This window comes from Coregonus lavaretus, assembly GCF_964263955.1.
Source record: "Coregonus lavaretus genome assembly, chromosome: 8".
Classification (NCBI taxonomy): domain Eukaryota; kingdom Metazoa; phylum Chordata; class Actinopteri; order Salmoniformes; family Salmonidae; genus Coregonus; species Coregonus lavaretus.
This window is the reverse complement of record NC_139995.1, coordinates 5,499,778-5,521,612: the sequence shown is the minus strand read 5'-3', so window position 1 is coordinate 5,521,612 and position 21,835 is coordinate 5,499,778. Positions and strand designations below refer to the sequence as shown.

General features: G+C 43.3%; 1 protein-coding gene across 1 annotated transcript in view; it reads left to right on the top strand.

The window, feature by feature from the left end:
* The window catches only part of LOC311133166 (kinesin heavy chain-like), a gene marked incomplete at both ends in the record, with an annotated part of 162,871 nt that overhangs the window by 36,233 nt on the left and 104,803 nt on the right, over positions 1-21,835 (top strand). Inside the window, one exon of the mRNA XM_084166607.1 lies at positions 8,836-8,923. Coding sequence (XP_084022733.1) covers positions 8,836-8,923 — 88 coding nt within the window. The remainder of the gene's footprint in view (positions 1-8,835; positions 8,924-21,835) is intronic.

Here is a 21,835-nt window from a genome sequence, read left to right as displayed (position 1 = left end):
AGCCCACCACCCCCAACCCTCTGGCAAGTGCACACAACACACACACACACACACACACACACACACACACACACACACACACACACACACACACACACACGCCCAGGCCTCTGTCTGGTTAGAGAGCAGAGTAGCAGAGCTGTGATGGTCCCCAGGGCCCATCCCATTTGAGCATGTCTCCCTCCCAGACCCCCATTATTTCTCTCTCTCTCTCTCTCTCTCTCTCTCTCTCATCTCTCCTCCTCTCTCTCTCTCTCTCTCTCTCTCTCTCTCTCTCTCTCTCTCCTCTCTCTCTCTCTCTCTCTCTCTCTCTCTCTCTCTCTCTCTCTCTCTCTCTCCTCTCTCTCTCTCTCTCTCTCTCTCTCTCTCTCTCTCTCTCTCTCTCTCTCTCTCTCTCTCTCTCTCTCTCTCTCTCCTCTCTCTCTCTCTCTCTCTCTCTCTCTCTCTCTCTCTCTCCCCTCCCTCCTTCCCTTGTCTCCTCCTTTTCCACCCCTCTCTTTGTCTTTCCCTATAGCCCAGAACCTCTCTCATAGCTAGCTCTCCCCCACTCCCCCACTCTCACGCTAACAACAGATTGGAGGCTGGTGAGGGAAGGGAGGCCTTGGCCTGCTGTGTTTCTCATGCAACACACAAACACACACAAAAACACACACACACACACACACACACACACACACACAGAGAATGGAGAAACGTATAGCACACGTATGCAGAACAAAACAAAACAAAATAGCAGATTAGCTTTAAGGAGGGAGATCAAGATATCAAACGGCTTAGCAAAGCAATAGAGATGTGTTTGATCCTCATTATATCATATAAGCATTTCATTTCATTCACAGGCCCCTGGTGAAGGCCAACACATTTTCTGTTTTTCTGAGTGGAGTTCTGCTCTGTGTGGAGTACATCGTTTGGAACTGTGCCCAACGGTAATCAGAACCTAATGGAAAGCTTGTTTGCACCTGGCCAGCTCAGCAGTGTAATTGTGACAGTTGAAAACCGTTTCAGTTATTTGAAACCCATTTCAGATGACGAAAAACATGGAGCCTATTACCTATTCAACTATGTCATATCAGAACTCAGGTTCTGATGTCTCCATACAGTGTATTTTCCCTGTCTGCAGCAAAAAATAATAACTGAAATCTTAAAGCTAGTGAGTCAGTAGATATTGAACGGTGGTGAAATTGTGACACTTGAAAACCTTTTCAGTTTAAATGGGAAGTACAAAAAACACTCACAGTCTATTCAACTAGGTCAAAGTAGGACCTCAGGAAATCGTCTTCTCTGCACACTGTATATGATTTCCCTGTCTGCTGCAGAAATGAATAACTGAACATCCTAAGAATACTTCCAGAACTACCTGAATGTGAGTTTAAAGTCAATGAGTCAGTAGATATTGTCTGCATCCCAAATGGCACCATATTTCTTAAATAGTTCACAAATGTTTACCTATAGGGCTCAGGTCAAAAGTAGTACAGTATGTATAGGGTGTCATTTGGGAAGTCTTTAGGCCCATTGCAGCTCAGAACAACACCAGAATAGAACAGGAACATGTTCCAGAATGGAACCCCTAGCAGCTCAGAAGAGAATATCAACATTTCAGGCTCTTCTGTCACAACTGTTAAACATGTATAATTCAGTGCATGATCCTAAATATAGTTTTGGGTAAAGGAGAGGAGCGAGTTGGAGGAGAAAGGGAGAAGATGATAGGAGGAAAGGTGAGGCTAGATGGACTAATTACTGAATCTGTGCTGGCAAACAGAAGGGGAGGAGGGGAGGGAGGAGGGATGGAGGGGGGTGGGGGTGGGGGGGGGGGGCTGGCCGGTGACTGAGGTCTGTTTCATTATGGAGATTTTCACTGCAGTGTCTCTCCATCTCCACCCCTCCATCCCACCGCCCCTTCACCCCTCCCTCCCTCCCTCCCTCCCTCCCTCCCTCCCTCCCCCCTCCCTCCCTCCCTCCCTCCCTCCCTCCCTCCCCACCCCTCCCTCCCTCCCTCCCTCCCCCATCTCTCTTCTGGCCTGTCTTCTCCTCCTCCTTTTCCACCCCTCTCTTTGTTTTTCCCTATAGCCCAGAACCTCTCTCATAGCTAGCTCTCCCCCACTCCCCCACTCTCACGCTAACAATAGATTGGAGGCTGTTGAAGGAAGGGAGGCCTGATGTGTTTCACATGCAACACACACACACACACACACAAACACATGTATACAGTGTATGTACACTCTTGGATTTTTTTATTTGCTATCTAGAACCTAAAAGGGTTCTTCGGCTGTCTCCATAGCAGAGCCCTTAGAATAGCCATTTTTGATTCCAGGTAGAACCGTTTTGGTTCCAGGTAGAACCCTTTTGGGTTCCATGTAGAACGCTTTCCACAGAGGGTTCTACCTGGAACCCAAAAGGGTTCTACCTGGAACCAAAAAGGGTCCTCCTATGGGGACAGCCGTAGCAACCTTTTGGAACCCTTTTTTCTAAGAGTGTGCTGACAAAGTCCCAGTTCAGCTTAGTGTTTTTACGATTTGAACATCCGCATTATCATGTTTCTGCAGCAGAACAAAACAAAATAGCAGATTAGCTTTAAGGAGGGAGATCAGGATAACAAACGGCTTAGCAAAGCAATAGGGATGTTTTTGATCCTCATTATATTATACAGTATAAGCATTTCATTTCATTCACAGGCCCCTGGTGAAAGCCAACACGTTTTCTGTTTTTCTGCTCAGTGCAGCATTCTGCTCTGTGTGGAGTACATATTTTGGAACTGTGCCCAACGGTAATCAGACCTAATGGAAAGCTTGTTTGCACCTGGCCAGCTCGGCGGTGTAATTGTGACAGTTGAAAACCGTTTCAGTTATTTGAAACCAATTTCAGATTACGAAAAACTTGGAGTCTATTACCTATTCAACTATGTCATATCAGGACCTCAGGAAAATGTCTCCATATACTCTGTATTTCCTTGTCTGTAGCAGAAATTAATAACTGAACTCTTAAGCCAGTGAATCAGTAGATATTGACCGGTGGTGAAATTGTGACACTTGAAAACCTTTTCAGTTTAAATGGGAAGTACAAAAACACTCAGTCTATTCAACTATGTCATAGTAGGACCTCAGGAAATCGTCTTCTCTACACACTGAATATGATTTCCCTGTCTGCTGCAGAAATTAATAACTGAACATCCTAAGAATACTTCCAGAACTACCTGAATGTGAGTTTAAAGCCAATGAGTCAGTAGATATTGTCTGCATCCCAAATGGCACCATATTTCTTATATAGTTCACTAGTAGTACAGTATGTATAGGGTGTCATTTGGGAAGCAGATTAAGTGTTTAGGCCCATTGCAGCTCAGAACAACACCAGAATAGAACAGGAACGTGTTCCAGAATGGAACCCCTAGCAGCTCAGAAGAGAATATTAACATTTCAGGCTCTTGTGTCACAACTGTTAAACATGTATAATTCAGTGAAGTGGATGATCCTAAATATAGTTTGGGGAAAATATGTGCCTAGGCAATCTACACACAGAGAGCTAAGAAGGGAGGAGAGGAGCAGTAGAAAGGAGGGGAGATATGATGAGAGGGGAGAGGGTGAGGAGGAAGGGAGAGGGGAAGAGAGAGGAAGAAGATGAGAAAGGAGGAGAGGGTATAGGAGAGTAGAGGAGCGAGTAGGACGTGAGGGGAGGAGAAAGGGAGAAGATGATAGGAGGAAAGGTGAGGCTAGATGGACTAATTACTGAATCTGTGCTGGCAAACAGAAGGGGAGGAGGGGAGGGAGGAGGGATGGAGGGGGGTGGGGGGTGGGTTGGTGGGGCTGGCCGGTGACAGGTCTGTTTCATTATGGAGATTTTCACTGCAGTCTCTCCATCTCCATCCATCCATCCCTCTGCCCCTTCATTCCTCCATCCCTCCATCCTTTCACCCCTCCGTCCCGCCATCCTTCCATCCCTCCATTTCTCCGTTCCTCCATCACTCAATCCCTCAATCCCTGACTCGAACTCACTGAGGTCTGATTGAATCAGGAAATCAGATTGGCCTGCCGCATGCCGCAGAGAGACCATTTACCACACACACACACACACACACACACACACAAACACACACACACATACACTGCTTTTTTTTCGTGAAATTACAGGACTTTTTGGAGTGTAACAATGTTTGACCATTAAAAATCACATTTTCCCTAACTCCTTACCCTAAACCTAACCCTAACACTAACCCTACCCCTACCCCTAACCCTTAACTGTAACCCTAACCCCAAAAACCCTAACTCTGACCAGAAAACCTAACCCTAATCTTAAACCCTAACCAAAATCCACTCTCTCCTCCTCCTCCTCTTCCTCCCATACTGGAGCCAGTATGAAATATGTATCAGTCTAATGGGTTGGCCTGTCATGTGATCCTCCCTAGGGGGCAGCTGCCTGACCTATTCAACCCCACCTATTTAAAACATCTCTCTCTATAGCCACTCAATGTCAATACACACTCAGAAACACACTCACAATACACACTGTCAATAACACTATCTCCAGCGCCTTCAGAAAGTATTCATACCCCTTGACTTATTCCACCTTTTGTTGTATAACAGCATGAATTTAAAATGGATGAAATACACTACATTGCCAAATGTATGTGGACACCCCTTCAAATTAGTGGATTCAGCTATTTCAGCCATACCTGTTGCTGTCAGGTGTATAAAATTGAGCACACCGCCATGCAATCTCCCTAGACAAACATTGGCAGTAGAATGGCCCGTACTGAGGAGCTCAGTGACTTTCAATGTGGCACCGTCATAGGATGCCAACCTTCCAACAAGTCAGTTTGTCACATTTCTGCCCTGCTACAGCTGCCCCGGTCAACTGTAAGAGCTGTTATTGTGAACTGGAAACGTCTAGGAGCAACAATGGTTCAGCCGCAAAGTGGTAGGTCACACAAGCTCACAGAACGGGACCGCCGAGTGCTGAAGCGATTCTACGCTTCCAACTTTGTGGCAACAGTTTGGGGAAGGCCCTTTCCTGTTTCAGCATGACAATGCCCCCATGCACAAAGCAAGGGCCATAGAGAAATGGTTTGTCGAGATCGGTGTGGAACAACTTGACTGGCCTGCACAGAGCCCTGACTTCAATCCAATCGCACACCTTTGGGATGAATTGGAACGCCGACTGCGAGCCAGGCCTAATCGCCCAACATCAGTGCCCGACCTCACTAATGCTCTTGTGGCTGAATGGAAGCAAGTCCCCGCAGCAATGTTCCAACATCTAGTGGAAAGCCTTCCCAGAAGAGTGGAGGCTGTTATAGCAAAGGGGGGACCAACTCCATATTAATGCCCATGATTTTGGAATGAGATGTTCGACGAGCGGTTGAACATGAGATGTTCGACGAGATGTTCGACGATACTTTTGGCCATGTAGTGTATTTCATTTTTCTCAACCATGTACACACAATAGCCCATAATGACAAAGTGAAAACATGTTTTTTTGACATTTTTGCAAATTTCTTGGAAATTAAATACAGAAATATCTAATTTACATAAGTATTCACACCCCTGAGTCAGTACCTTGTAAGAATCACTTTTGGCAGCGATTACAGCTGTGATTCTTTCTGGGTAAGTCTCTAAGTGCTTTCATTCTGGATTGTGCAACTTTTCCCTGTTGATTATTTTCAAAATTCTTCAAGCTTTGTCAAATTGGTTGTTGGTCATTGCCCATGTTTTGGAATATTTGTATTCTTCCTTCTTTTCACTGTCAATTAGGTTAATATTGTGGAGTAACTACAATGTTGTTGATCCATCCTCAGTTTTCTCCTATCACAGCCATTAAACTCTGTAACTGTTTTAAAGTCGCCATTGGCCTCATGTTGAAATCCCTGAGCGGTTTCCTTCCTCTGAGTTAGGAAGGATGCCTATATCTTTGTAGTGACTGGGTGTATTGATACACCTTTCAAAGTGTAATTAATAACTTCACCATGCTCAAAGGCATATTCAATTTCTGTTTTTTGTATTTTTACCTATCTACTAATAGGTGCACTTCTTTGCGAGGCGTTGAAAAACCTCCCTTGTCTTTGTGGTTGAATCTGTGTTTGAAATTCACTGCTCGACTGAGGAACCTTACAGATATTTGTATGTGTGGGGTACAGAGATGAGGTAGTCATTCAAAAATTATGTTAAACACTATTATTGCACAAAGATTGAGTCCATGCAACTTATTATGTGACTTGTTAAGCAAAGTATTACTCCTGAACTTATTAGGCTTGCCATAACACAGGGGTTGAAAACTTATTGACTCATTTTTAGTTCATTTGTAAAAATATAAAAAACATAATTCCACTTTGACATGATAGGTTATTGTGTGCAGGCCAGTGAAAAAACATCTCAATTTAATATTTTATCAGGCTGTAACACAACAAATACATCAAGGGGGTGTGAATACTTTCTGAAGGCACTGTATATGCACTCAAAAACACACTCAAAACACTCTCTCTTTCTCTCTGCACTATCTACACTAGAAGTCCTAATGCTCAGAAGTCCTGAGGAATAACTATGTGCAATATCCCCGACCGCATGGGCGTCCACACATTAAGTACTCTATGTGCTTTCTCCAAGCATATTACATATAGTGGTAGTAAAATATTGATGCTGTGTGGTGTACTGTATGTTGCTGTAAAATCGAGTCAGACACACACACACACACACAGGTGGGACAGGGCAGTGTGGACTGCAATAGAGATCGCATCATCTGTAGATCTGTTGGGGTGGTATGCAAATTGTAGTGGGTCTAGGGTTTCTGGGATGATGGTGTTGATATGAGCCATGACCAGCCTTTCAAAGCCTTTCATGGGTACAGATGAGTGCAACGGGGTGGTAGTCATTTAGACAGATTACCTTGGCGTTCTTAGGCACAGGGACTATGATGGTTTGCTTGAAGCATGCAGGTATTAGAGACTGGGTCAGAAAGAGGTTGAAAATGTCAGTGAAGACACTTGCCAGTTAGTGAACGCATGCTCTGAGTACGCGTCCTGGTAATCCGTCTGGCCCTGCGGCCTTGTTTAAAGGTCTTACTCACATCGGCTACGGAGAGATTATCATACAGTTGTCCGGAACAGCTGGTGCTCTCATGCATGGTTCAGTGTTGCTTGCTTCGACGTGAGCATAGAAGGCATTTAGCTCATCTGGTAGGCTTGCATCACTGGGCAGCTCTCAGCTAGGTTTCCCTTTGTAATCCATGATAGTTTGCATGCCCTGCCACATCCGACGAGCGTCAGAGCCGGCGTAGTATGATTCGATCTTAGTCCTGTATTGACGCTTTGCCTGTTTGATGGTTCATCAGAGGGCGTTGCGGGATTTCTCAGAAGCATTAGTGCCCTGCTCCTTGAAAGCGGCAGCTCTAGCCTTTAGGGGACAATGTCGTCAATGGACTTATTAATGAAGCCGGTGACTGATGTGGTAAACTCCTCAATGCCATCGGATTAAACGGCGGAACATATTCCAGTCTGTACAAGCGAAACAGTCCTTTAGCTTAGCATCCGCTTCATCGCACCACTTTCGAATTGAGCATGCCACTGGTACTTCCTGTTTGAGTTTTTGCTTGTAAGCTGGAATCAGGAGGATAAAGTTATGGTCCGATTTGCCAAATGGAGGGTGCGGGAGAGCTTTGTATGCATCTCTGTGTGTGGAGTAAAGGTGATCTTGAGTTTTTATCCCTCTAGTTGCACATGTGACATGGTGGTAGAAATGAGATAAAACAGATTTCAGTTTTCCTGCATTAAAATCACAGGCCACTAGGAGTGCCTCCTCTGGATGATCATTTTCTTGTTGGCTTATGGCTCTATACAGCTCGTTGAGTGCGGTCTTAGTGCCTGCATCGGTTTGTGGTAGTAAATAGACAGCTACTAAAAAATTTAGATGAAAACTATCTTGGTAAATAGTGTGGTCTACAGCTTATCATGAGGTATTCTAACTCAGGCGAGCAGAACCTCGAGGCTTCCTTAATATTAGAGATCGTGCACCAGCTGTTGTTAATGAAGAGAGACACACCACCACCACTGATCTTGAACAACAAAATGTTCATTGCTTTGCCACATTTTTTGCACTATTAGTTTAGTGCCTTGTTGCAAACAGGATGCATGTTTTGGAATATTTATATTCTGTACAGGCTTCCTTCTTTCATTCTGTTAATTAGGTTAATATTGTGGAGTAACTACAATGTTGTTGATCCATCCTCAGTTTTCTCCTATCACATTAAACTCTGTAACTGTTTTAAAGTCACCATTGGCCTCATGGTAAAATCCCTGAGCGGTGTCCTTCCTCTCCGGCAACTGTTAGGATGGACGGACGCCTGTATCTTTGTAGTGACTGGGTGTATTGATACACCATCCAAAGTGTAATTAATAACTTCATCATGCTGAAAGGGATATTCAATGTCTGCTTTTTTTACCCATCTACCAATAGGTGACCTTCTTTGTGAGGCATTCAAAAAACCTCCCTAGTCTTTGTGGTTGAATGTGTGTCTGAAATTCACAAAATAGGACAATTGTTCTGGAACCCGTTAAACGGCCACCATTCCCTGCGTCGCCATTCTCATGGATCGTGTTAAGGGCTGTGGTTGTCTCTGTATGCATCCCAAATGCACCCTATTCCCTATATAGTGCACTACTTTTACCAGAGCCCTATGATAGTGTAATACATAGGGAAGTAATGTAATACATAGGGAATAGGGTCAAAAGTAGTGCATGTTTTCTGTTCAGGGAATAGGGTGCCATTTGAGACAAACCCAGAGTCAGAGACAGTGTTTGTCTGTGTGTTTGTATTGATGTATTGACTGACCCAGACACTGTGTGTCTTGGCTCCACAGGGGAAGTCCTATGCGTTTGACCGGGTGTTCCCCACCAACACAACACAGGAACAGGTGTACAACACCTGCGCCAAGCAGATAGTCAAAGGTGAGTGCCAGCCTCTCTATCTCTGTATGTCTCTCTCTGTATGTCTCTCTCTCTCTCTCTCTCTCTCTCTCTCTCTCTCTCTCTCTCTCTCTCTCTCTCTCTCTCTCTCTCTCTCTCTCTCTCTCTCTCTCTCTCCTTCTATCTATGTACAACACCTGTGCCAAGCCTATAGTCAAAGGTGAGTGCCAGCCTTCCCTGTCTTGCGTCTAGTCAGCATACACACCCCAGAGCAGACCGTAGCTGATAGAACAACTGATAGCTGATAGACCATTCATTGCATGTACTTTTCTGTTTCTGAAGTTTAAATACAGTATTAGTTAAGGCTTGATGAAAATAAATTCAAATAACAATAATGTACAAGCTTATCTTGAATTAGATATCAAGGCTAGAAAATGAGAGTTCTATTATCTTGCACCCTCCTCCTCGCACACTCTCTCTCTCTCTCTCTCTCTCTCTCACTCTCTCTGTCTGTCTGTATCTCTCTCTCTCCCCTCTCTTTCATCTTGCTATCCAGCCTTCCCTCTCCTTTCCCACATTCATAGAGAGAGTGCAGATTGCAGATTTCCATCCTGTTGTCTAACATGACAAACGAGTGCTATGCTGTCTATCTGTGATTGGGCCTGGGACAGATAGATTAATGGAAGGGAAAGAACAGCACAGTCAGAAGAAAGAGAAGTAGAGAAAGCCACAGCCAGAGCGTAGCATAGGACATCAAAGGTAGCAATAAAGAAGAGTGGGGAAGAACAAGAAGAAAGGATGAGAGGAAAGGAAAAGAAGAAGAGAGGTGTGAAACATACGGTAGACAAGGTATAAAAGGAGAACAGGAAGAAAGGAAGAAAGAAAAGGAAGGGAGAACAGAGAGAAATACATGCCATAGAGCTGATCTAACTCAGTTTGTCTGCAGTACAGAGATACTTGGACCTCTCCTCTCCTCTCTCTCTCTCTCAATGCATGCTGGGAGTTTTTGGGGGAGTTTGAGAGGTCGTGTGGAGGTCTCTGTCCTAACTTATTTTGTTGTGTCTTTCCTTGTTCTTTCCTTTACATTTGTATTTTATATGGTGGAGGGTTAATGCACTGTTTGTTTTAGCAGTACCCACTGTTTTTATTTCAATGTTAGGGAGGAAGAGGAAGGAGTTTTAGTTTCCTGGGGTTTGAGCGGTGTGGTGTGCGTGATGGCTTCACAGCCTAGCGCGGAGGAGACGCTGTCGTTATGGCATGGATTCAGGTGTGTTCCTGAGAATGGAATAAAGGTGGAGGAGGCTCTGCTCGCGGTCGGCGAACAGGTAGGAGCTGAATTTATACATTCCGCATCAAGAATGAACAAAGCTGTGGTTATGTTCATGAAAAGAGCAAATTTGGTGGGTAGGCTCATTGCTAGTGGAATATTTCGAAGGGGTGTGTTGGTAGCCGATTTCCCCACTTCGACTAGGGTGGTAGTTGCAAATTTGCCTCCGTTTATTACGGATGATCAAATCAGGAAAGAGCTGAGTCGTTTTGGTAAGTTTGCTAGCGGTTTCTGTGTACTGTCAGCAGGTTTTCAGGCAGATGCCGTTAAGCGTGTTGTTTTGTTCCGGAGGCAAGTGTTCATGTTTCTGAACAACAATGAGCAACAGTTAAATGTGCATTTTAAAGTGAGGCATGGGGAGGGTCTCTATGCAGGGTTTGCCAGCACAGATAGTCTGTGGTGCTTTGAGTGTGGGGATTTGGGGCATAAGAGCTTTGCGTGCCCACATAAAGGCCGTAGACAAGGTGAGGGTACAAGCACCAGTGGGGGAAATCGAGGTCAACGTGCAGGAGGCAATGAGATGCAGGCAGCAGTGGCTGGGCCTAGTCATGCTATAGATGGTGGTGTAGATGAGGCTGGGTCTAGTCATGCTATAGATGGTGGTGTAGATGAGGCTGGGACTACTCATGCTATGGATGGTGGTGTAGATGAGGCTGGGCCTAGTCATGCTAGAGGTGGTGTTGTAGATGAGGCTGGGTCTAGTTTATGCTATAGATGGTGGTGTAGATGAGGCTGGGCCTAGTCATGCTAGAGATGGTGGTGTAGATGAGGCTGGGTCTAGTCATGCTATAGATGGTGGTGTAGATGAGGCTGGGTCTAGTCATGCTATGGATGGTGGTGTAGATGAGGCTGGGCCTAGTCATGCTAGAGGTGGTGTTGTAGATGAGGCTGGGTCTAGTTTATGCTATAGATGGTGGTGTAGATGAGGCTGGGCCTAGTCATGCTAGAGATGGTGGTGTAGATGAGGCTGGGTCTAGTCATGCTATAGATGGTGGTGTAGCTGAGGCTGGGTCTAGTCATGCTATAGATGGTGGTGTAGCTGAGGCTGGGTCTAGTCATGTTATGGATGGTGGTGTTGCTGAGACTGGGTCTAGTGCTAGTGGGGAAGGGTAATCGACTGGGGGGGGGGGGGGTGGAGGATGGAGTCAGGCGGAAGAGGAAAAAGGGGGACAAGAAAGGAGGTGGGAGGGGAGAGTCTGGTGTGGTAAAAGGCACCAAGGAACCTTTGCCTAGTGCTGGGGGAGGCCCCGACTAGAGAGAAAGGGCAGTTGGTCAGGATGGGAGATGGAGATGATGAGGAGGAAGGTGAGTCTGAGGAAGAGGACGATGAGGAGGCTTTCTTTTAAGACTCCTCCTCAATGGGTCCAGAGCTGACAGCCAGTCAGACAGAGGGGTCAAAGTACACGGTGAGGGAATTGTCAAGGTTCCTGAATGAGACTAAAGGGAAAAAAAGGGTTAATCTTGAAGCTTTTTTTTTGCGATCTGGGAAAGTTTGTACGATCAGTACAACACGCCATGAAAAATGAGGGGCATGGTATTAGGGATTTATTATTCTCCTAAACTGATGGGATGACTAACTTAGAAATAATGCATTCTTGACTGAGCTAATGTAGGCTGTGACACCTGGCAAGGCTGTGATTGATGTGAAGAGAAGATAAGGATTGTGTCTTCAAATGCTAGACTATAATAGTTCATTGTGATTTATGAGTCTTCCTTTGACATGGGAATGATGTCTAAGGGAGCTGGCTCTTCTCACTATGATAGGTTGTTATGATAATCTTGTGCCTGCTTGGAGTGTGTAACAAATGGCGCCGAAGAGATGAGACCAACCCCCTGCATCAACGGATTGGCTGAGAAAGTTTAAACCACTCAAGTCTTTACTCTAATTGGCCAGCAGAGAAGTGGGAAACTTTCTCTGTCAGTGTATTTGGGTATTGTTTTCTGGAACAAGGAATTAGTTGTCTGGAATGTCCTGCGAGGCATATCAGAGAGCCCGTATATACGAAACATCATATTTACCATTGAAGGTTGTTGCATTAATTAAAATAACTAGTATACCTTAGAAGTCGTGTTGACCTCTTTTGTTCCTGATACCAGATTTGAATTGACGCGACTTTGACAATTGGTGACCCCGACGTGATCTGGTAGAAGGGACTTCGCTGGGTAAATTTCCGGCCCATTTGGTCAACTCTTTAATCGAACCGTGTGTTTCACAAACTGCCCGGGCTTCTATAAAGGTAAGCAGGTACCTGTTGTTAAATAACCAAAGATCTGCACATTGGCTTTATCCAATTAATTTTGTGAAACAACTGTCTGATGTAAGTGAACTAAATTATGAAATTATTATGAGTAGATAAGCACAATATTGTGACATGCAAACCTTTGCTAAATGTGATGTTTAAAACCATGGTACCAGAGTGTTGATTCTACCGGCAAGGTCCGCTAAGAGACGGCTAGGTTCAGGAGACAATGCTGAGATCTACCGGCAAGGTCCGATATACGGCTAAGGTTCGGAAGATACAGGGAATAATTGGCTTAAGTAATTACTATCGACAAGGTTCGTAACTACGACAGTACGACTAGGTTCGAAGAATTACACCGACAAGGTCCGTAACTACGAGGATACGGCTAAGGTTCGGGAAATTTTAGATAATACTGGTGACTGGCAAGGTCCGTAACTAAGGGTTGCGGCTAGGTTCAGCACAGTGTTTTGAATAAAATAGAAGAGGCTGTGTGCCCAAATAGATTGTGTGTGGAACATGGGTGTAATTGATGACTGTGTGACATATTTGACTGTATGATAGGATTATGACTGTGTATTGTGAGTGAGGGCGATAACTGTGCACTATTTTTGCTGGGTGATAACTGTATACTACGCTTAACTGTGTACCATTTTTGGCTGTGAATACAAATAATATTTTAAAACAGTAAATAATGAGAATTACAAATAGGAAATAAGGTTTAAATTGTGCAAACGTTAACAAAAGACACCCATAGGAGGTACTATAGAAAGTTAAACAGTGCGAGTGTTGTCGTATGCATGAAAGTGTGAATGATAAACCTGTATATCTTGATAGAAAACAAATTGGGAATCATAAGACGTCTGTGGCTGTCCAAACGGTATAATTTGGGAATAACTGTTGGATTTGTGGTTGCTTAAACGATATAACCCGTTAAAAACTATTGGGAACATAAAGCTAAAGTGATGAATTGTGTGACTGAACTAAAACGGTTGAATTGATATATTGAAATATAACGTTTGGTGTTTGAAATAGCATAATACTGCTTTTGAATAGTTGTGTCGAAACAATTCGGTTTAGTATTTGATTTGAGGTTTGATGTTTGACATAGAATAATACTGGTTTTAGGTGCTTGGTTTGGGCTATTTGGTTTATTATTTGATTTAACGTTTGATGTTTGACCGTGCAAAATACTGGTTAAACAATTAGACCGAAATAATTCGGTTTATAAACGTGCACCAACTTTAACTAATTAGGTGGGAATTATTTGATTTAAATAAATGGACTGGAGTACTTTGAGTAACGGCGGAATATTGGAGGCGCGCTGGGACGAGAAGCAGCTCCTCACAGCTCCTCAAAAAGGTCGAGTTGCGAGGGGAGGGGCTGGAGAGAGCGAAAGTGTGGCTTTTGGAGCCATGAAAAGACTGGGAGATGGCTGGGAACGCATGTGGGTATCTGACGAGAGGGTGTTCTGAACTTGCTCACCGAGCGTAGACATGCGTTGGGTGAGAAAGTAGAGAATATTCACATTTGCGTTTTTGGTAATTTGGCAGACGCTCTTGTCTAGAGCGATTTATGGGAACAATTGGGGTTGAGTGCCTTGCTCGAGGGCACATCGGCAGATTTTTCGCCTGGTCGGCTCGGGGATTGTAACCGGTGACCTCTCGGTTGTTGGCGCGGCGCTATTGGTCACTAAACTGCCAGCCGCCCCATATGAGTTTAAGATTGTGGCGTTGTTGGATAATATGATGGCGGAATAAACTGACCATAAGTAATGTTGTTTTAGACGTAATGTATAATATAGTACAAAGCAAATAGAGGGTTAAATCGAACTAATTATCATGGTAGAGCTAATATAGTACAGTGAGGGAACTTCATTTTGTGTCAGAGGGTAAGATGAGATCATTAATGGTACTATTAGTGGAAATATATTTATCATTTCAAGGCATGGAGTAACAATCTGCATTTATGAGTGTAAAATCCACGGCTGATGTGTTGATTGAATGGGTACGATGGAGTATTTGGTTTGGTAATGTTGAATGGAGTATTTGTAGCGAGCGTGTTTAGGGGGTAAATAGAAAAACTAAATTATACAATAGGGAATCAAAGAGAGAGAGAGTTTTTTGCTGAGGTGAAAGCTACTGCGATTTTCATTTGGTGACGTCACTTGCTCTATGAACTGGGAGTAGTTACTTTGAGAGCATCACAGATGGTGTGGAGTGACTGGCGATATCCCTGGTTCGAACACAGGTAGGGACAGTAGACAAAGCTTTCGCAGTGGGGCTATATACCTAGATTACTATGTGGAATGTGAAAGATTGAATTAGATAGCTTAAATAGAACTATTCTAGAAAAGTCTATGAAAATATGTAATAAGGTTACCATGCGCTCTCCCCGAAGGAGCAAGGGGAGGGTGAGAGCTAGTATAGTTCAGATGATAAGAATGTCATTAAGCGTATGCTGACCAACGATAGCAAGTATTTGTTTTATTAATTAGGGCATAATCAGAGAGAACAGTTAAATACATTGAATAGCGAACTGAAATGGGTTAGCGGGGAAATACAAGATAGATGGACCATTTTGAAACAATAATTTATTTTGGTTAGGATGAAAGTATGCATTGGCTGTTGTGCTGGGGAATGGCGCCAGCCTGTAGTGGGTTATGGATTTGTTACATAAACTTATATTTTGGACTGGGGTGATAAAATAGGCTACAATTGTAGCATAATCAGAAAAAAGACACAATTTAATGTGAATTAGTTATTACAATTGTTGTTGATAGTTGTTACGGTTATTATCATTGATCCAGTAATGATATAAGGATAGTAGAGGAAGACAGGGGATTTAATCTCATTTAGGGAAGTTATATTAGGAAGAAAATACCATTAAATGAGGGAACATTTGATGTAACTGTGATTGTATTGGCTAAAAACTCAAATATGACATATACAGGGAGGACAGGAACAATGGAAGGGAAGACAGGTTTTCCTAGGGGGTTGAATAAATAATTGATAAATGGATCATTTGAGGTGAGATCACATGTAGCAAAGTTAGGGTAATCAATTAAATAATCATAGTATACTCGAGGAATTTTGAGTGGTTTAATGGATTAGTTAGGAGGAATTAGAATGATACAAACAATTATTAATGGGTTAAGACTGGGAATATCTATCATGTTTTGTGTGTACTACCATCTTTAGAATATAACTAGGAGAAAGAGATTAGCTCATCTCAGTTAGGCAGAATTTAGGTCATAAAAGTGAGCTATCAAATTGAGTGAGGCCTGGCTATTTGTGATTGTTGTTTTTTCAAATTGGGTTAAAATGGGTTCACAGAGCCAGAGGCTGTACAGAGAAAGGTGGAGCCCCCATGTTGTCCTAGTGAAAGAACATTCAGAGGAATGTTTATCACTAGGTAAATATATAAAACAAGGGAAGAACATTACTGACTGGCAGAATACACCAAATGGGGATCAGTATGGCCACTCCACTGGGAGATATAGAATAAAGTTGAATGGGAGAGCAAAAACCCAGCCCAGTGTCCATCTGGAGATAAGTTTTAACGGATGACAGGAAGAGATTTTCTTAACTCAGGAACAGGAGGCTGAGTTAGCAGCAATTCTGTTCAAATTATGGTCACAAGGACAACAAATGTAGGACTAATAAAGGGGGTAGCTCCAGTAAAAGTGATTCCTCGATTCAATAATAGACCATACCAAAAATGATACTATGAAACCAGAAGCAATAAAAGGGATAACACCTACATTTGAGCATTTACTTAAGGGAGGGGTGATAATTCCTGGAGATGTGGTACAATGCAACTCTCCATTATTTCCTGTTAGAAAGGAGGCACCTAGCGCCGACTGGAGGATGGTCATGGACTTACAGTTAGTTTCAGAAAGTCTTACAATCTAAGCCCAGGCTATAACTAAACATTTGGGAAAGTTTGAACCTAGGGAAGGAAACAAATGTTAGTTTATGTAGATTATATTCTATTGGCTAATCCCACTCAGGAGGGATGTAAGAGGGATACAATCCAATTGTTAACCTTCCTGGAAGAACAGGGACACAAAGTGAGCAGAAAGAAACTTAAACTTTGGTAGATCGAGGTCATTTACCTAGGACACACTATAACACAGGAGGGGAGAATGTTAAACTCATCCAGGAAAACTGCTATATTTGGAGCGCCAAAACCGTTAAAACAAAAAACAAATGATGAGCTTATTGGTAATGATAAAGTGCTGTAAAGTTTGCGTACTCCATTATGTACTGCATACGGGTAAATTAAGTGATCTTAGCTATGGGAAGGCAATGGTAGCCCATGGTAAAGTAATTTGGAACTCTAAGGAGACATACATACATCAGGGATGTTATCCAAATGGTAGAGAGTAACGAGGGATATGACATTGGTAGTGATTTAAAGATGATGAGGTTTTTTGGTGGGCTATTAGATATAACTGGGTTAATCATGAACATAGATATTTTATTCTTTGTTGCTAGACAGAAAACTTAGGTGACTTAAAAAATAGACTTGTCATGTCCAACAATTAGTCTTCAGGTCAAGCCCGGGAGAGCCTGGGTAGAACAGAGTTTGAACTAAACATGAGTGTTTTTATAAGATAAGAGATTGATTGATTGGATTACTAATTGATTCTGAACTGGATGAAAGTTGAATTTAGCTTCCATAAAAGACAAAGGAAGTGGGAGGAGCAATAAAGGAGCAAAAGATAATCTAAAAAATGAAAGGCATGGCAATAGGATGATAAATTACATAAGAAATGGTTTAGAAAGGTGGTAATATTGACACATGGGCAAATCATGTGTCAAAAAGGGGGAATGATAGGATTAAATAAAAAGAAAAAACAACAATAGAAATTGAGAGCTCAACATGTATGTGTGAAGATAGTTTATTAACCACACCCGTATGTCAGAGGTTTTGTGCCCCACAGGTGAACTAAAGGAGAAGGTGACCCACTCTATCACACCAGGAGACTGGGTGTGGATCCAGTCCCTAAAAAGAAGAACAACTGGAAGCAGGCCTGTTGGGAAGGGCCCTATCAAGTCCTATTAGATCAATCTGGGTGCATGTCACACACTGCAAAAAGGTAAACCCAGTTACACCTGATGAACAAACACAGAGTTAGGAGAAAGATCCGATCACCACTATGGTTCGGGGGTTGCCTCCTTAACGAAGATTCCCTTACCCTGTCTGATCATCCCTGTGTGAGTTTGGTAGAAGGTAAAGTAATGGGTTGGCGTCTGACATGTTCTCAGGGCAAGGGTGGGGATTCACAGGTCTCCTGACGGTAGGTAGCTGTCTGATTGTGGGGGCCATGTTCCTAACACACTCAAACCCTTCTGATCAGCCGAAAGTAGTAGTTAACCTAAAACAAGTTGATAAAATGATACCTGAGCATAGTCTATGAAGGCATAGGAGACAGCTAGACGTAGGGAAAGGGGAAGATTAGGGACTTTAGGGGAGGACATCACTATATGTGTGTCGCCGTGTACATCCTGGGACTATGTAGTTGCTCATATCGAGAGCGTGGGGGATATGTAAATCTCCATACACAGTTTGGGGACAGGTGTAGTGTTGTGAGGGTAGGGAATTACCAGAAATGGCAGTGCGACCCATAGAAGGGTAGGTACTGTCTGAAAGTCTGAAGTACGCAAAAACAGGTTTATCCCCATGCAAACCACCTGGGAATGTGGTGAAAGAGTCTTGTAGTAACTTGAACTATCAGTATCCCCGATAACAAAGTCATTCCGACCTAGGTTGCCTACGTTTGAAGTCTCAGGGGATTCTAATTGTTACTCTAGGACTAGTAAGATAGGATACAGAGTAGGGCATCTTAGCTCTGCGCCTACACAGAGAATATCACAACTGAAAGAAAACATGACTAATATTTCCTTTTTGTTGCAGCCAGAGGATTGTAGGAACTAAAGCCAGGCCCGTGCTGACATCTGATGGTTGTGTGGTGATAACTGATTGTGAACTCAACTACAGATGTAAACAATCAAATGTGTCAGAGACTGGTGAGTTGTCAAATAGAAAGTAGGACCTCCTCCTGGGATCCTTTGATGAAAGGATCCTGTGATGGGATAGGAGTACCTCGAGAGGTTCCAGAACAATTCAAAGCTAGGAATCAGACCGCAGTTGAGTTTGAATCAAGTATTTTTTGTTGGTCAACAATTAATAAAAACTTAGATTGGATAAATTATATTTACTATAACCAGCAAAGATTTATAAACCACACTTGTGATGCAATAAAGGGATTAGATGAGCAGACAGCGGCAACTATCTTAATGACAAAGCAGAATAGAATAGCGTTAGATATGCTTTTGGCTGAGAGGGGCGGAGTTTGTGTTCTGTTTGGATCTATGTGCTGTATTTTCATCCTCAAACAATATAGCACCGGACGGGTCAGTGACAAAAGAGCTTCATGGGAGTAACTACACTGACAAACAAACTGGCTGAGAACTCTGGTATTGATAGCTCCATAAACGGTTGGTTTGATAACATATTTGATAAATGGAAAACTATTGTTGTAACTATTCTGGGTGAAGTTATAGCTTATATGGGTATACTTGTTCTTTGTGGATGTTGTCTTATTTCCTGTGTCTGAGGTTTGGTGAGAAAGGAGATGGAGAAGGTGATTTCCCACAGATGGTGAGATAAGGCCCAATCCTGGACTCCAACCTAGGAATGGAGGATATGACCTACCAGGCTTGGTGGAGTGACACTAGAGGGTGTCTAAAGGGGGCCAAAATATACTTCTCTGTTTGTGTTTTATGTTTTAATAGTCTTATGTTTTGTGTTCTATTAATCCTGTGTTTTATGCTTTATTAATCAAGTTAACCATGTGAATGTTTGTCTTTTCTTATGTGATGGTTTGAAGTTCCTTGGTGACTGGTAACAATTTGCAAGTGGGGTGTAGATGGACTGAGGGTTTGACTTTTTTTAGTAACATTATGGCCTATTAATAAAAGTGTGATTTTTTGTTTGTATTGTATTATAATGAATGACAATCTGTGTTTTCTTATTTTTTGAATCACACCTTATGAGGTGTGAAAAGGGGGACTATTAGGGATTTATTATTCTCCTAAACTGATGGGATGACTAACTTAGAAATAATGCATTCTTGACTGGGCTAATGTAGGCTGTGACACCTGGCAAGGCTGTGATTGATGTGAAGAGAAGATAAGGATTGTGTCTTCAAATGCTAGACTATAATAGTTCATTGTGATTTATGAGTCTTCCTTTGACATGGGAATGATGTCTAAGGGAGCTGGCTCTTCTCACTATGATAGGTTGTTATGATAATCTTGTGCCTGCTTGGAGTGTGTAACAAATGGCGCCGAAGAGATGAGACCAACCCCCTGCATCAACGGATTGGCTGAGAAAGTTTAAACCACTCAAGTCTTTACTCTAATTGGCCAGCAGAGAAGTGGGAAACTTTCTCTGTCAGTGTATTTGGGTATTGTTTTCTGGAACAAGGAATTAGTTGTCTGGAATGTCCTGCGAGGCATATCAGAGAGCCCGTATATACGAAACATCATATTTACCATTGAAGGTTGTTGCATTAATTAAAATAACTAGTATACCTTAGAAGTCGTGTTGACCTCTTTTGTTCCTGATACCAGATTTGAATTGACGCGACTTTGACAATGGTTTCCTCTCACCCAGGAAACGTTTCAGGTTGAGGAAGTGGGTCACAACCGTACATAAGGGTCTACCTTCAGATGCTGTTTAGATGAATAGTTTTTTTCTGGCACTGGGGCTTTTTGAGCTTTGCTATTGGTCTCTTTCTTTGCTGGCTTTTCTCCCACTTCTTATGGAGACTCTTCGGGTAGGCTTGCTTAATATAAATGGCGCCAGAGATGCGGGAAAGAGGAGTCTGTTGGGTGAATATTTAAAACAAAAAAAGTACAGGTGTTGTTTCTGCAGGAGCGCATAGTGATGTGGTGAATGAAGTTGATTGGGGGCTCTGGTGGAAAGGGGCAAGTGTGCTGAGCCATGGAACAAATGTTAGTGCAGGGGTGGCAGTCGTTTTTGCACCGGGTCTGGTCGTAAAAATGTGCTCCTCAAAGGAGGTGTGTAGGGGTAGACTGCTTGTAGTAAAAGCAGAAATTAACAACAGGGGTTTTGTCCTTATAAATGTGTATGCGCCTAACACAGGGAGAGAGAGGGGGCGTCTGTTTGGGTGTCTTAGACAGGAACTCTCACAGGTAGCGCTTGAGGAGACGCTGGTAGTCAGCGGGGACTGGAACTGTACGATGGATTTTACGAAATACAGAAATGGGGAGGAGCCTCATTCAAGCTCAGTAGGGGTGTTAAGGGACATCATTAATCAGTTTGACCTAGTGGATGTTTGGCAGGCATCCTATTGGAAGTTTCATGTAAAGCTCTTACAAGATGCCATTTTTTGCTCAGGTTTCCAGACTTTTTGGGAAAGGTGGGGGCAGCGAAGAGAGGAGTATGAGTCTCTGAGTCATTGGTGGGATGTGGGAAAAGTCCAAATTCGGCTTTTCTGTCAACAGTATGCAGCTCTCTCATCCTCAGAGGCTAGGAGAGTATTGGGGGAACTTGAGCGTAGTATCAGTTATTGGAGGTAGAGCTGGTGGGGCAAGTCAATGTAGGCCACCAGGCTAATTTAGCTGAATTACGTAGGGACCTGGTCAGTTTTTTATTTTGCGTGTTGCGTGAGTGCGTCGGGGTAGGAGAGTTGCCGAAGAGCTGCCGTCGGGCAACTCTGACTCTCCTGCCCAAAAAATGGGACTTAAGAACTGGAAGCCTGTGGCATTGCTGTGTGCGGACTACAAGATATTTGCCATGGTCCTCGCTAACAGACTGAAGTCCCAGCTGGACTCTATAGTACACAAGGACCAGACATATTGTGTACCGGGATGCTCAATCACGGACAACTTGTTCTTAATCAGGGACATGTTGGACTTGTCAAGAGGTTCTAATGTGAACTTTGGACTGGTCTCTTTAGATCAAAAGAAGGCTTTTTGGACCATCAGTATCTGTTTAATGTGATGTCTGCGTTTCGGTTTGGGGAAAGTTTTTTGGCCTGTGTGAAGATGTTGTATGCTGGGGCGTCATGTATGGTTAAGGTGGGAGGGGGGCTCAGTAGGCCAGTCTGGGTGAGGCGGGGCATTAGACAAGGATGCCCTCTATCGGGGCAGTTTTATACACTAGCCATTGAGCCTTTTTTGGGAGAATGCAGGGAGTGTGCTGGACAGGCATGGGTGTGTTGACAGGCATAGCAGTGTCGGCGTATGCAGATTACGTTTCTGTGATGGTCAGGGATGTGCAGGATATGCAGGCACTAGAGACTAGTCTGAAGGTGTACGAGGAAGCGTCGTCAGCTAAGGTGAACTGGGG